The 14,860-nt window shown below is 42.3% G+C and overlaps 1 protein-coding gene across 1 annotated transcript; it reads left to right on the top strand.

Annotated features, from left to right (window-relative positions):
- The first annotated feature begins 961 nt into the window (after positions 1-961).
- On the top strand, positions 962-14,850 carry dpy19l1l (dpy-19-like 1, like (H. sapiens)). Its single transcript, XM_067237784.1, has 22 exons — positions 962-1,180; positions 1,496-1,520; positions 1,633-1,720; positions 1,809-1,946; positions 2,147-2,267; positions 2,671-2,764; positions 3,051-3,108; positions 3,634-3,725; positions 4,114-4,213; positions 5,026-5,103; positions 6,010-6,096; positions 6,390-6,449; positions 6,539-6,619; positions 9,065-9,166; positions 9,407-9,478; positions 9,907-9,980; positions 10,192-10,219; positions 10,934-11,053; positions 11,188-11,362; positions 12,505-12,604; positions 12,832-12,957; positions 13,097-14,850. Exons 1-22 carry the CDS (start codon positions 964-966, stop codon positions 13,266-13,268), a joined length of 2,208 nt encoding a protein of 735 aa, XP_067093885.1. The 5' UTR covers positions 962-963; the 3' UTR covers positions 13,269-14,850.
- Positions 14,851-14,860: the final 10 nt, after the last annotated feature.

The following is a 14,860-nucleotide window of genomic DNA, read 5'->3' as shown; positions in this document are numbered from 1 at the left end:
AGATGCGACTTCTCCGGTAGACGCTCTGGCATGCGTGTGTGTCCCACTAACTGTAAGATTAATAGCTACATTTAATTATTCCCTTTTTAAAGCCACGGCAAAGGTAGCACTAACAGACATGTGGACATAACATATAGTGATGATACAGCCGGCTCTTGAAGGTGAACGTCGGGAGGTGGCTCGCATATCTGAAGAGCCGACTCTATTTTTAATAGATTAATACAGCCTATAAAAACTAAATGATTATGAAAGAATGAATTTTAATTGTATTTAAAATAATTGACTAATTCAAAGAACAACAAAAAAATAATTGTAGGCTTAAAGGCGCACACGATCATCCTCACATTCTGTTCCTGTCAATCCTGCATGAGGGAGGGCCGAGCCAACTCACACACAGTCAGAGAGTAGTCAAAACTCGGAGGAGATGACAAATCAATGCATTTTTTAAGATATGTGGTTACGGTCGAGTATGATTTCATTTCATAATTTAATTCAAATTTTTTAAAGAGCCGTTTGGGAGCCAAAAGAGCCGGCTCTTTTTGGTGAGCTGAGCCATACGAGCCGGCTCACGAAAAAGAGCCGGAATGCCCATCACTAATAACATAGCCTACATGAGATGTCTGTGTGTGTGTGCACATTGAGTGTGCAATTTCTATTCTATCGCGAGACAAATTGAGTATTTTAAAGGAAAGTAAAGTGGTTTGAATGGATAGTACCAATTGATGTCTTCGTTACCATGGTTACTACAAAAGCGTGAAGTTTGTAGTATCTTGCTATTTCCAGTTGGGGGCGAGTTTTCACAAGATTTATGAGACACTGTGAAAGAGTGAACTCAAAGCATCATTGCCCAGGTAAAGAAAGAGCAGCAGAAGCTTGAGCTGTCGCTACTAGGTACAACTGTGCACCAACCTAGGAAACAGCCTTTCACCTGACCTCAGACTCATTATTTTCACCCATGAAAACATGGTTGTAAAAACAAGAAAACAAAACGTGAAGGATCAAGCGCCCCAGGCAAGCGACAAAGACAGGAGTCCGCTTATGTCGACAGGCATTGGGAAAAGTAGGCGAACAGGCAAAGATGGCAAAGGGACCTCTTTCAACAGCTTGCTGCAGAATAAGAATGGATTGTTCCCTGGGCATTCATTAATCAGAAACAAGCTTGGATTCACGCTGGCACTGGGTACGTGTCACCACCAGCAGCTACTGTAGCTAGATAGCTAACGTTAGCAAGCTAGCTAACGCAACGACGTTAGCTGGCTACTGTAGTTAACTACAAACAGTTACAGTATCGGACTACAGCAACAAGCTAGCTAACCACACTTGGCTTCTTGCAATTGTACTTTCTACTGCTGACTTCAATCAACATTTAGCAATAAGTCATTTGCATTAGCTTGGTGCAGTAGGACTCTCTACCCTAGCTAGCTAGCTAGCGAGAAACATGTTTGGCAGTTTTAACTGGGTTCAAAGTTTAAAGTTTTGTCTTGTTTATTCACAGCTGCTCTGGCTGGATACCTCCATTGGTAAGGAGTCTGCAACCTGTCGGGAAATTCTCTTATTTGTCCCTTAATCATTATATTATAATGTGCTTATCATTTTGATGAAGATAAGCTGAAAGTTTTTTAATTTTTGTAGGTACCATCTCACACACCTTTTTGAGAATGACAGACATTTTTCACACCTGTCAGCCTTGGAGAAGGAAATGGCCTTTCGTACAGAAATGGTATATCTGACAGAATTATGGTATCTAAACTTCAAGATTCTCTTTTCTTGCATAGTTTTCATGTCTGATAGTTCAACTCCTGTTACAGGGCCTATACTACTCCTACTTCAAGACCATCATTGAAGCCCCGTCCTTCCTCAGTGGCCTGTATCTGATCATGAATGATCATCTAACAGAGTATCCCCTGGTTATAAACACACTAAAGCGGTTCAATCTCTATCCAGAGGTAAAATGATGTAGTTACACCTTGCTAAAACTAGCTGCCATTTCTTAAGCCTATATCTTTCTACTTGGTGTACGGTATTACATCTGTTCTATAAATCTTCAAGGCGAAAGGAACTCTCCTAAAATGAAGACTTGTAAGAGTCTTTGTAGTGGGTTTTCATCCTCTCTCTGTTTCACAACCACTTCTCCCCTGTTCCCTAGGTTGTCCTGGCCAGCTGGTACAGAATCTACACGGGCACAATGGACTTCTTTGGACTCCCTACTAAGATGTGTTGGTCTATCAACAGAGGGGATGGGTTGGCCCCTGTTGACAGCTGTGAAGGTACTTTTCCAATCACTTTTGTTAAAATGTGTTCATATATTAGTGCAGCTATAATCTCAATATCTTCATAGGGACTCCAAGGACATGTAGGCTTTTACTTGTGTTGAAGGTCCTATGGGCTAGAGTCAAAGATCCCTACAGTATCTATCTTTCTTTTTTTGTCCAATGACCAATAGTCCTGTTCTGATCTTCAGTAGGTTTTGGTACACAAGAATGACCCCCTCAGTCTAGAAATGAAAATAAATTGTCTTCCGACTAAAGATTTCCACTGTGTATTTGCATGTCGGTCAATGTAGGAAGGCTGATATTATACAGTCTCATTCATTCAATCATTCTCTCTCTCTCTCTCTCTCTCTCTCTCTCTCTCTCTCTCTCTCTCTCTCTCTCTCTCTCTCTCTCTCAGGTTTGGGTGACCCGGCCTACTTCTATGTCACTTTTGTGTTTATTTTGAATGGCCTGATGATGTGCTTGTTCTTCCTCTATGGAACTTACCTTAGGTAACCCTTCACTTTTGTTACTGTTGTGGGAAAATGTATATGGTCAGTCAACTGTGTCTGGTTCCTCTTGCAAATCAATGTTGGGCCTGGATTATATGCTGTACTGACTGTACTATTTGTATGACGCTTTGGATAAAACCATCTGCTAAATTATTGTAATGTAGAATGTAGATGCACTTGGAAGAAAATGAAAATCCTCCCTTAATCTCTACCCTGATGTTGTTTTTGTCCTTCCACTCTGATCTCATTTTCTTTTTTTCCTTCCCCTTTCTCTCGCTCTCTGCAGTGGTAGCCGGCTGGGTGGCACAGTTACGGTCATCTGTTTCTTCTTCAACCACGGAGAGGTGAGTGCATCACACACACACACACACACACTTCCCCACTGTCACTGCCCTGTGGAAATATACTTCTAGAGAATCAGGCTGGCAACACCACCAGCCATCATAGAGACTCCCAGTCAGTATTTGCCAAGCTGAGTGCTTCCCCACTGTCTTCAATACAGTCAGCATCTCACTCTATTCCTTATCCAGATCAATACGCTGACATTTCTATCACACCCTCAGCTCTGCTCCTCAATACTTGCCCACTCGCGTCCTTCACCTCCTGCTTCCTCAGTGGATTTTTGACATTTTGGAAGTATCTCTGGCATTTGGCTTTTGAGGGTGTCAATGTACCCTCATGGCAATGTGGGCTGTTGATGAGTAAAAGTGTTTAGCCAATATGAGTCTGCATCCGTAAGTGTATACAAATAGCTTGCCAGTTGTCATCATTGCGTGTTCTAGAAATCCCTTCCCACGCATCTGTGACAGTGAATGTGTTAACGCAAATGGTGAGTGTGTGTGTGTGTGTGTGTTCCCTCCGTATCACAGAGCACCCGTGTGATGTGGACTCCGCCCCTGAGAGAGAGCTTCGCCTACCCCTTCCTGGTCCTGCAGATGTTGCTGCTCACTTACATCCTCCGGTAACACCGTCATCCCTCCTTCCTCCCTCCCATCCTTTCTCCATCCCCCCCCTAATCTCTCTTGAATTCCCATTGTAGCAGTCTACAGATTTGCGGTACTGGATGCGGTCACATCCCCTCTTTGTCATATATATTTCACTGTAACTAAATGATCTGACACACTCCATTTCCACCTGGGCTGCTGTGTATATCTGAGTTAATGTGCCTACTATTCTTACTGTGACTTTATCGTGAAAATTAAAGTATCTAAATAAGCATAGGGCAACATTTGAAAATAGTGTCTGTGTCTTTGTCTTGAATGCATGCCATCATATCTGCATTGGAGTACCTTTCATCCTTTTTTACGTTTGTCTCTCTATTTCCCTCTCTGTGTCTTTTCTCTCCCCAGGACCCGGAACCCGAGCAGAAAGGCCATGGTGGCTCTGGGGGTCTCCAGTTTGTTCTTCATGCTGCCTTGGCAATTTGCCCAGTTTGTACTGCTCACCCAGGTGAGAGACAGATTGAGAAAGAGAATAAAGAGAGGATGCTTTCATAGGTGGGAAACAGACAATGGCCGCGTTTCCCAGATTCGTTAAGAAGCTCTTAACGCTAAGAGCTTCTTAGGAGCGTTCTTATGGAAACGCGGCCAATGTAATTCTAAGAGAATGAGAACAAAATACAAAGGGATGGAGGGGATAATAAATTGTGTGAGAAGGAATGGAGAGGAGGTGGACAGGAGGGCGGAGGAAGAGAGAGAGATGGAAAACATCCAAGCAGAGAAAAAGTAAACTTAAAAAACAACACAAAAACATGTTGAAGTTGAACTGACAAAAGGTACAGTCACTGAAAAATTTATCATTATCGAAGGTCAGTCACACTTTCACAACAACAGAATATGTTGGCATACATGCCTAGCAACACAGAGAAGAGAGTAGCCAAAATTCCTCAGCTAGAAACTGTTTCCAAAAATGAGTTTTGGTACTGATACTTCAGCTAACAAAAGGACAGAATTTTTGTTTTATTATTTATACCACACGAGGCTTGTCTAAGGTTTTCCAATAGTTAGATTAAGCCTTATAATTTGGTAGTTCAAAGCAAAACTGAAAAGCTGAAGAAGCTGAAAACTGAAGAAGGAAATAGTGTGGATACTGCCAGAATGCATGGGAGAGATGCCATTTTGAAGACACTTATAATATCTACTTTTGTGTTTTTCCAGTTTTGCTTATTTTAGTAATTTGTCATATATCCACCCTTCAATGCAAATTTCTCTACTAAAAAACTATATTCCATGCTGATTCTTTGTTGTATCTTTGTGTTTTAGGTTGCTTCTCTGTTTGCGTTGTATATTCTGGGCTACCTGAGTCCCAGCAAGATGCAGTCACTGCTGGTCACTCATATGGTAAATACTGTGTCCTGTACAAGAAGAAAGGTTTATTAGTCTTACTGCAATGACATAATACTCTGTACATGGATTCCGGGAGCAACACCAAGAAACATACAGAAGTGTCCCATGTCCCAAGTGGACCATGTCCTTTGTTCTTATTTATCAACATTGTCTATAATACAGTGGTGATTTTGTCCTTTCTCGGTGAGGAAGTCGACAACCTGGACAGGCTTGGGAACGGGGAGGGCAGGATTAATGAGAGTGTGTGTGGGTGTACAGAGGAAATCCAGACATTTCATCCTTCCACAGGAAAAAGTGTGTGTGTAATTCTGGCCCTCAACATCCCACTCGTCTACACTCCCTAATCCTCTCAGCGGTCCAGTCTGTTGGGCTGCTAGGCATAGCAGAGCTGGAGCCAGTGTGCTCCAGAGATAAGGAGAAGAGGGGCTTTTGTATGTGGAGATGGTCTAGATTTGTGTCAGTGGGGGACATATCAAGAAAGTGGCAAGTGTGAAAAGACATGCTAACACTAGCTCTCACTGCCATCTCAACAAGCTTCTGGATTGTGCTGTGGTTTATAGTACATGAGCGTACACGGCTATGCCTGGGTGATGTGATTGTAAATTCCACTTGCTTTTTTGCTCCATGTAATCAAGTCATAGGTACGCAATGATATCTGTGTTCTTTACATACTATTGCTGTTTATTTCCAACATATTTAGAGTCCATTTTAGGAAGTCCATTTTATAAAGCTTGTCCTGTTGCTATCCACTGTGGCTTAGAGATTTCAGCCACATGCATTGTGGAGATCTACACAGGCACATCTAATAGAGTGAAGTAATTTGCTATAGAATCAGTTTGCAGGTGACAGAATGCTGGTTCTTTGCACAAATCACAAAGGCCTCCTCCCCACTCTGTCTAGATCACCCTGGGCGTTTGCTTCATTTTGATGTTTGGCAACAGCATGCTGCTGACCTCCTTCTATGCCTCCTCGCTGGTGTCCATCTGGGTGAGTGCAATCGGTCTGTCCTGGAAGCATGGAGGAGTTGGTGCTTAAAATTACATTTAAAAAAATGGATGCTCTTCTGATCCGCTTTGTGTTGTACCAGAGTGTACCCTGAAAGAAAATCAATCGGTTTTCAGAATTTTTCTCTTGGGAGGATTAATGGTGGTACACAGATTACATTTATGTTTCATGTATTTTCTAGTGTTGAGCCATCAGTGTTTTGGAAGGGTGTTAAATGTCTTGAAGGTTCAATCGGGAGATGTTCAAAAGTGACAACGTTTCTCCCCTTTTTATAGACAATAGTTGCGTTGAGGCACCGATTTGCGGATGCCTTCCAACCTGGCCTCATAACTTGGGTAAGGGTCCCTGGAGTGTCTTGAAATGTCCATCTGTGAGTGTTTGTGTGTGTGTTTCTCCTGGTTTACTCGTTTGTCTGATCTTTAAGATGATGCAGGGCCTGACGTGGCTCATCTCTACAGTGATCCTCAAGTTCATGATGTCTGCCATTTTTGGAGCCTCAGATGACGTAAGTAAATGCAGTATATACACTCACCGGCCACTTTATTAGATACATCTCTCTAACTGCTCGTTAACGCAGATATCTTATCAGCCAATCATGTGGAAGCGGCTCAAGGTTTTTAGGCCATGTAGACATGGTCAAGACGATCGGCTGAAGTTGGAACTGGACCAAGCATCAGAATGGAGTAGAAAGGTTATTTAGGTGAACAGGGTATTGTTGTTGGTGCCAGATGGGCTGACTTAAGTATTTCAGAAACTGCTGATCTGCTGGAATTTTCACGCACAACCATCTCTAGGGTTTACAGAGAATGCATGGTCTGAAAAAGAGAAAATATACAGCGGCAGTTCTCTGGATGAAAATGCCTTGTTAATGTCAGAGGAGAATGGCCAGATGGGTTTGAGCTGATAGAAAGGCAACAGTAACCACTTGTTATAACCAAGATATGCAGATGAGCATCTCTGAATGCAACAGCATGTCGATCCTTGAAGCAGACTGGCTACAGCAGCAGAAGACCACACTGGGTGGTGCCAATCCTGTCAGCTAAGAGGAAACCGAGGCTCCAATTCGCACAGGCTCACCCAAATTGGATGATGGAAGACTGGAAAAACGTTGCCTGGTCTGATGAGTCTCGGTTGTTGCTGTGACATTCAGATGGTAGGGACAGAATTCGGCGTAAACAACATGAAAGCAGGATCCACCCTGCCTTGTATCAAAGGTTCGGGCTGCTGGTGGTGGTGTCATGGTTTGAGGGATATTTTCTTGGCACAATTTGGGCCTCTTAGTTACCAGCTGAGCATCGAATGCCACAGCCTACCTGAGTATTGTTGCTGACCATGTCCCTTTATGACCACAGTGAAGTCGAAGAAACCTTTATTATCATGCGACGTGACGCGCGCGCAGGGAGCGGCAACATCAACGCATATGTGATGTCCACCAATGAAATTCACTTTCTGCTCTCCTCCCATCCCAAAGTTTCACCCATGTCCTGGCCAGGGACATGGTCAATAGAATGATCTGTTCTGCATGTGTTATATTGGGGTTGTTACTCCAATATTGGGGTTGTTACTCCAATATAACATTATTATTAACCCATGTGAGCACAGGGGCAACTTGCAAACTCCACATAGAAAGGCCCGGGCCCACCAGAGCACTGGGGCTGGTTTTCACACACACTTTGTGATGTATACAGATTTACTTGACGTGAGAATGTGCGGGCTGTCACGGAAACCTTTGAGCAGACGTGAGAATGTGCGGACCGTCCGCAAAGTCTTGTCTGGCTCTGTAACGTGGCGAGTTCTAACTGAAAAGTGCCGAAACTCACCAAACATTACAAAATAAAGTTTCCACTACTACGTTTATGACGTTGACTATTCAAAAACATAAAAGTAAAAGTTTGATCATTAATGTGGATGATCACATCAAAATGCCAAAACCCAAAACGGGAAATGCTATATAGCCTTCTGTTTAATCCGCCACCACTTAATAACATGTTAAACTTGAGGGTGTCAAACGAACGACAAAATCACTCAGGAAATGCATGTCACGCTAACCCTATAGCTGCCATGCTGTTACGATGCGCCACCACTCGTTACTTAATTTAAAGTTTTACATCGGACCTTTCTTTTGTCGCTAATACCTGATGACAGGCCGACAAACAGGACACATTTTCTCGTCTCCACCTCTGTTGTCAGAACCTCGATCTTACAGTCACCGTATTTCTTCAAAAAAAACGCAGCGGCGTTTATTAAATAACGTTCATTTTTGGTGCAGCGTTTATTCGAGGGCGGCGTTTATTCGAAGAAATACGGTAATTCAGACAAAGAAATGACCTCAGGAGTGCATTTATGGTCCATCTGCATATTCATTTATGGGAGGAGGCAAGGCGGGGTCAGTGGCTCGTTCACGTGCGGTCAATCTCACGTTGATTGTGATTTATAAAGGAAAGGTGTGCAGGACCTGGCGTACGACCGGCTTTATACATGTGAATATTTCTGTGCGTAGGTACTTTTCGAGTTTTGGCCGTACGCCATCTTCTGGTATGAAAGCTGAGCAATCCTTTATACATGAGGCCCCTGGACTTTGCCTGAAAGTGGGAATCGGATCTTCTTGTTGTGGGGCGACCATACCCATCTTCTTCTGCCTATTTCCAGCAGGGAAACGTGACATGACACAAATGATCTCAAACTGGTTGTGGTCATGACAATGAGTTCACTGTACTCAAATGGCCTCCACAGTCATAAAATCTTAATAGATCAGAGCACCTTTGGGATGGGGTGGAGATACGCATCATGGATGTGAATCTGACAAATCTGACTTTTGTTCTTTTTTTTATGTAGATTTGCATAACAAAATACAAGTTTACCTCATTAACTTAGCAGTGAAGAAGAAAAAGAGACTAAATGTAGAATTGTGTCAACAATGAACATCAGTGTCTTTGTTTCCTCTGTGAAGGCTCACATCAGTGGTTTGATCAAGTCCAAGTTCACCAGCTACAAGGACTTCCACACATTGATGTACACCTGTGCTGCTGAATTTGACTTCATGGAGATTGAGGTGAGAGACCTGGTTTAAATTGAACTGCCTGGAGCTCTTTGGCTCTGTTCCTGCTTTCGCTAGAAGTAAAATTGAAGCTTGATGAGCTCTTGTTTCCCAAAAGCCAGGAAAAGGATAATCGTTTGTCAGTTGCCATTTAACAAATCATGTCCGTGGGATTTGGCAAGTGATGAATGGGAGAATGTGCTTGTGTGTCTGTGTTGAAAGGGGTATTGACGTTATGAGATTTATTTTTTGCAGACCCCCCTGCGCTACATCAAGACCTTGTTGCTCCCTATCAACATGCTTGTGGTTGCAGTCATTGCTGGAAGGGTATGGAGACACACACACCTGTCCTCATTGCAAGCTGTCGCCCTGATAGAAGTCAGGCAGCCTTCAAACATTCTACATTAGACACAAACATTTATATCAAACTGTCACGTTTGGACTGCCCAAGAGCTGAAGCATAAAAATATGGGATGTAAACTTCCATCAAGCGTTTCTAAATTTGACAGATTAATCTGTGTGCCAAAAGATTATTAATCACTATTAATTTAACAATTTTTATTTCCATGAAAGACCTGCTTTAAACAACAAGACAGCTTTTGATTAAGCAAATATATACAGTAACAATGTTACTTTCCAATGCACAGAAAAGATGTTAATGGAGAAGATACAGGCCACATATTGTAAATAAAAGGATATGGATGCCAGGTTAATTGGTTGCTTTTGCTCTTTGTCATCTTTGTGTCCCTGTTCAGACTATCCAGGATGTCGTGAGCTTCCTGAGAGGAGAGAGAGAGTCTGTGAAACCTGAAGACAGTGACTCTGAAGAGTAAGTACAGGCCCTTGAATAACTGTTGCTGACCTGGAGTCAACAGAGACACCACAATTATGAGCTTGACTCTTTGGGAACTCATCTTCTTGTGTGTAGTAGTAGCAGTAATGTTATTCTGGTCTTTATTCAAACACAATGAATGCACATTAAATGAATGTCATTAAATGTAAAGGAAAACCTTTTTATTTTATTTTTTCTGTTGTTACAGTGCTCCTTCAATGTTGGCAAAAGGAGAGGTAAGCATTGTGGTGGTGGGGGCTCACTCTTGCTACTGCTCTTTTAAACCCACCCTTAAGGCCTTTGCACACCGAGTCCGAAATTCGTGTCCGAAATGTTTGCACGTTAAAAAATAAATACGACCACACGTTATGTCAATCGCGCTTACACACCGCCTCATAAAACTTTCATCCGATCCAAAAAGTTTGGATCGTGTTCGATTTTCTGCGTTTTGATAGTTTTTTTGGCAATTCAGAGCCACCGAATTTTGAGGCTGACGATTGCAAAAAAAACGCATACGAAACTTTCGCAGTCAGTGTGCAAGGGCCTGAATATGTTTTGAGAGCTGATTTAGACCTGCAACGCTCAAACACACTTTCACATCGTAGTGCAATCTCTAAGCATTACACATATTACATTATATGTCCTTGCTTAAAAATTTTTGCCTTTATTATCATGCAGTGATCATTTCCTTTTCTTTCCAACACAGCTGTTTTCATCCACTCACAAAAACTAGAAATAATACAAAATAAGTCATTTGATTTAGATTTTAAGTTTTGATTAACTGTTCTAGCTTTCTCAACTTTCACTCACGTCTCTTTTTTTCTCATCACCCTGCTCCTCCTCCGCCCTCTTTCTTTTTCCCTCCTTCACACCCCCACCACACCTCCGGGCTCTGTTCTCTCCCTCCACCTTGTCGTCCTTTGATGTGGACCTTCCTCCCTCTGTCTCAGCTGGTCTACCACAGTCTACAGCTGGTCGCGTTCGCAGTCCTGGCGGTTCTCATCATGAGGCTTAAGCTCTTTCTCACGCCCCACATGTGCATCATGGCCTCCCTCATCTGCTCCAAACAGGTCAGCACACTTCAGAACATACAAAACGTTAGCGAGCCCGTTACGATACTAGATCATAGCTATCCTCACGTTCCTCCTCCTCACTGGGCTTATGTTGGTCTGTCTGTTTGTCGTGTGTGTGTGTGTGTTGCCAGTTGTTCGGCTGGATTGGGGAGAAGTTCAAGCTCCAGATGATGGTCTTCGCCGTCCTCTCCATCATGGCCATGCAGGGGGCGGCCAACCTACAGGCTCAGTGGGGCATCATGGGGGAATTCAGCAACCTCCCCCAGGAGCAGATGCTGGACTGGATCCGTGACAACACCCAGCCCGGTGAGTCACCAGTGCTGTTTCTCAGAGTATGCACTGACGCAGAACTTTCTTGTAGGCATTTGTGTAGATTTGACAATGGCTCAACAACATCGCATGAGCAGATCTGAATGATCCCAATACATTGTGGTGCCGTTCCATTTGGGACATTATAGGTCTGAATGGATTTCATATATCCAGGTCTTTTAGTCAGTAGCAGCCGGGACTTTGCAGAGGCCTCCCCGCAAAGCCGGAGCTCGAGGCCCCTCCCCTAAATCCACTCAAAATGTATCTCCATCTATTATCTTATACCACTGCCAATAGACTGATTGCTGTCTACCTTTAACTATAGCCTATATTCCCCAATGTGAGAGAGAAATAACAAAAGAGAAATATGTGAGAGAGAAATAACAAAAGCTCAATTGCGTCAGCACAACAGCAGCCTATTTGTCATTGTTCAAAACCACAAAAACACAGCGCTATAGCCTTCTGATAGTTCAGCACCAAGGATAGCATTGCCACTATGAAATAACACACAATCAATGGAAGGAAAGGAAAACATTTATTATTGACAATAAGTAAGCAAGTATATTTATTGTTGTTTGCTGGTGAAGACGTGCGGTAGTGTTTTGTCTGTGAAGATGCTGATGTTAGCTTCCTCTCTGGCTGGTCTAAATAAGTGTGTAATCTTCGGGTGTTTTGCTCGAGCTTGTTCAGATAACAGTTTATTGCTGCGCTCTTGAGCACCGCTTGCATATTTTCTTTTACTCATGTTTCTACCGTCATCTAGCAAAACGTAATGATTAGCATTTTTTTAATGTGCGCGTCCAAGAGACGTAATGGCGTAGTAGTGCACGTAAGCTACGCAAAAGCCATTGTTGCCAGATTCAGGGATTTTTAGACTATTTAGCCCATGGAAGGATGAAGATCTGTTGCCTACATTACGAGATTCCTTTAACTGAAAGTTGAAACTTGGTGCTCTCAATGACTGCCCTCAAAGGTTTTTGCCTTTATTTATATATATATATGCCGTCTTTTTTTTTGCTATGCAGGGCGGGGCCCTTGGGGGCCGCCCCACCTTGCGTTGGCTGCGGGGGTTTCCCTGCCGCTACTGCTTTTAGGGTACTCTACTCTGATAAGTGGTTGTTACTCTTCGTGTCTAACAGATGCTGTGTTTGCTGGAGCCATGCCCACCATGGCCAGTGTGAAGCTCTCCACCGGACGGCCCATTGTCAATCATCCCCACTATGAAGACGCAGGACTGAGGTGGGCAGTGTATTGCCTGAAATCCATACCCTTACTAAGGACTTTACTAGTAAGGGTATGGAAATAATTCATTATTGGGGGGGAAACAAGCATGAAGATACCACTGACGGCGATACAGAAATGTGTCAAAATTGGTGTATGATTTCAGATATGACAACCGTAGCCCCCACACACACACACACCTACACACACACAAAAAGCGTAATCCATCTATGCTGTTCTTCTAGGGAGAGAACGAAGCTGGTGTACTCCATGTATAGTCGCAAGTCAGCTGAGGCGGTCAAGAGGAACCTGTGGCAGCTGGAGGTGGACTACTTTGTCCTGGAGGACTCGTGGTGTACACGTCGCACCAGGTGATTCAGCGAGTCATAGTCCTAATATTTACTGACATGGCCTGAAATGATTGGTGACCCTGACAAATTAGTTGACCGGGTATATTAAATTTGCAGAGCGGTTAAATATTCACCAGATTCTGTTGTTTGTCCAATGCAGGCCCGGCTGCAGCATGCCAGAGATCTGGGACGTGGAGGACCCCCAAAACATGGGTAAAGTTCCCCTGTGCACGTTCATCTCCAGGGACTCCAGACCTCACTTCACCACAGTCTTTCAAAACAATGTTTACAAAGTCTTGGAAGTTCCCAAAGCAGCTACAGACTTCAGATAACAGCAGGGCCAATACTGTTTTTAGCCACGCCTTCTAGTATTTTTCAATGGCTCTGGTCTGGTGTGTTTTTTAATAAGGGATTATTCCTCTATTTTGGTTGGTCAGTTTGCCTGTTAAAGAAGCCACTTACCTGTGCTGTGTCTGCTTCCTATTTGGTGAAGCTCTGGTTCTGATAGGGGAGGTGGTGATGAATCAATGTCCCTCTTTGTGTCGTGAGGATGCTTAGGATGATCCTACTGGTTCTTCCTTGTGTTGCTACTTTTGAGAGCGTTTGTGTTCCGACAAATCTGCCATCAATAATGCTGCATTTTCAAAGGTCTGTTATTGTTGAATTTCTGAAATGTAGTACTGATCCTGTGGTGTTACAGTTTTCCCTGGTACTCACTGTTACCTGAGATGATAATTGTATGTAATTGTTCAGTTAATTGAACAAGCTATTGAAGCTAAGCTATACAATGTCAGTATTATTGAGAAGTTTAAAAACGCCCCTTTTTTTGGCCTATTTTTCATTATTACATAGTTCCTGGCTGACAGCATAGGCTATCTTACAGGTCATAATGTGAAGCAATATCTTTTCAAACTTGACAAAGGCTTTATTCATTCTTTACAATGATTATACGATTTCACGTCATTGTCTAGTATACATTTATGATAATTTATTGGTCGTAGCAATTTATTTGATAGCTTTATGCAAACCTGTGCTAATTGTTTTTGTATCGCAAATTGAACTTGTGGTATATTTTGTATGTTAGGTTTTTATTTTGTGTTTAAGGGCCTGTTCAGTGTGTACCAATATTGTTCTATGGCCTACTGATTTTAATTTGTTTGTATTTACAGTACATAGTGTTATGTTGTCATAAGTTCAATTCCTGTTATTACAGATAAAATGTTCTGGTTCATATACTGTAAAGCATATCTGAAATGTCTACGAGGTAACACATTACAACTAGCAGCAGTACATTTTGCCCTAAATCATAAGATACTGTATTTTTACTCTCCTTGGCATTCCTTTGAGACTCATGAACATTTATTTTAATTAAAGAAAGACTCATACTCTGCAGCACAAGGAGGGAGATACTGCACATTTGTATGTATTTGTAACATTTACCATAGCACCTGTTTTCAACAGTGGCATTTGAGCCTAAATAAAGTAATTGGACACAGTAAAATGTGGTGAGGACATCTATGTTTGAAAACATGAATGCATTGCACCCTTGTAATGCTCTTGCTTTCTTTTTTTTGTAACAGTCTAGTTTATTCAACCCTGCAAATGTCCAAATTCTGGACATTTTGCTGCTCACCTATAGTGGAGATGAAATCAGTCAATCCAGTAGGCACAATTTAAAAGCTCCAAGCAAGAGACACTACAAAGTGTGTTTCTGAAAGTTCTGTGAAGAAAATCACTTAAAATGTTAGCTTTACAGTTGTGTAGTACAGCTGGCCAAAAATGTAATTGTGGTCCTAAATTCCTGTTTTTCTTATGAGGAAGTTTATACAGTAAAAATATGTGACATTATTTTTGGATTATTATTAATGTAACTTTTTTTTTAGGTATAATTAATACAGTTGAGAATTTGCATTTGGATGTTAAA

Source organism: Osmerus mordax, chromosome 6 (genome assembly GCF_038355195.1).
Source record: "Osmerus mordax isolate fOsmMor3 chromosome 6, fOsmMor3.pri, whole genome shotgun sequence".
NCBI lineage: Eukaryota > Metazoa > Chordata > Actinopteri > Osmeriformes > Osmeridae > Osmerus > Osmerus mordax.
Note: the sequence above shows the minus strand (reverse complement) of the source record. Positions and strands in the feature narration are given on the sequence as shown.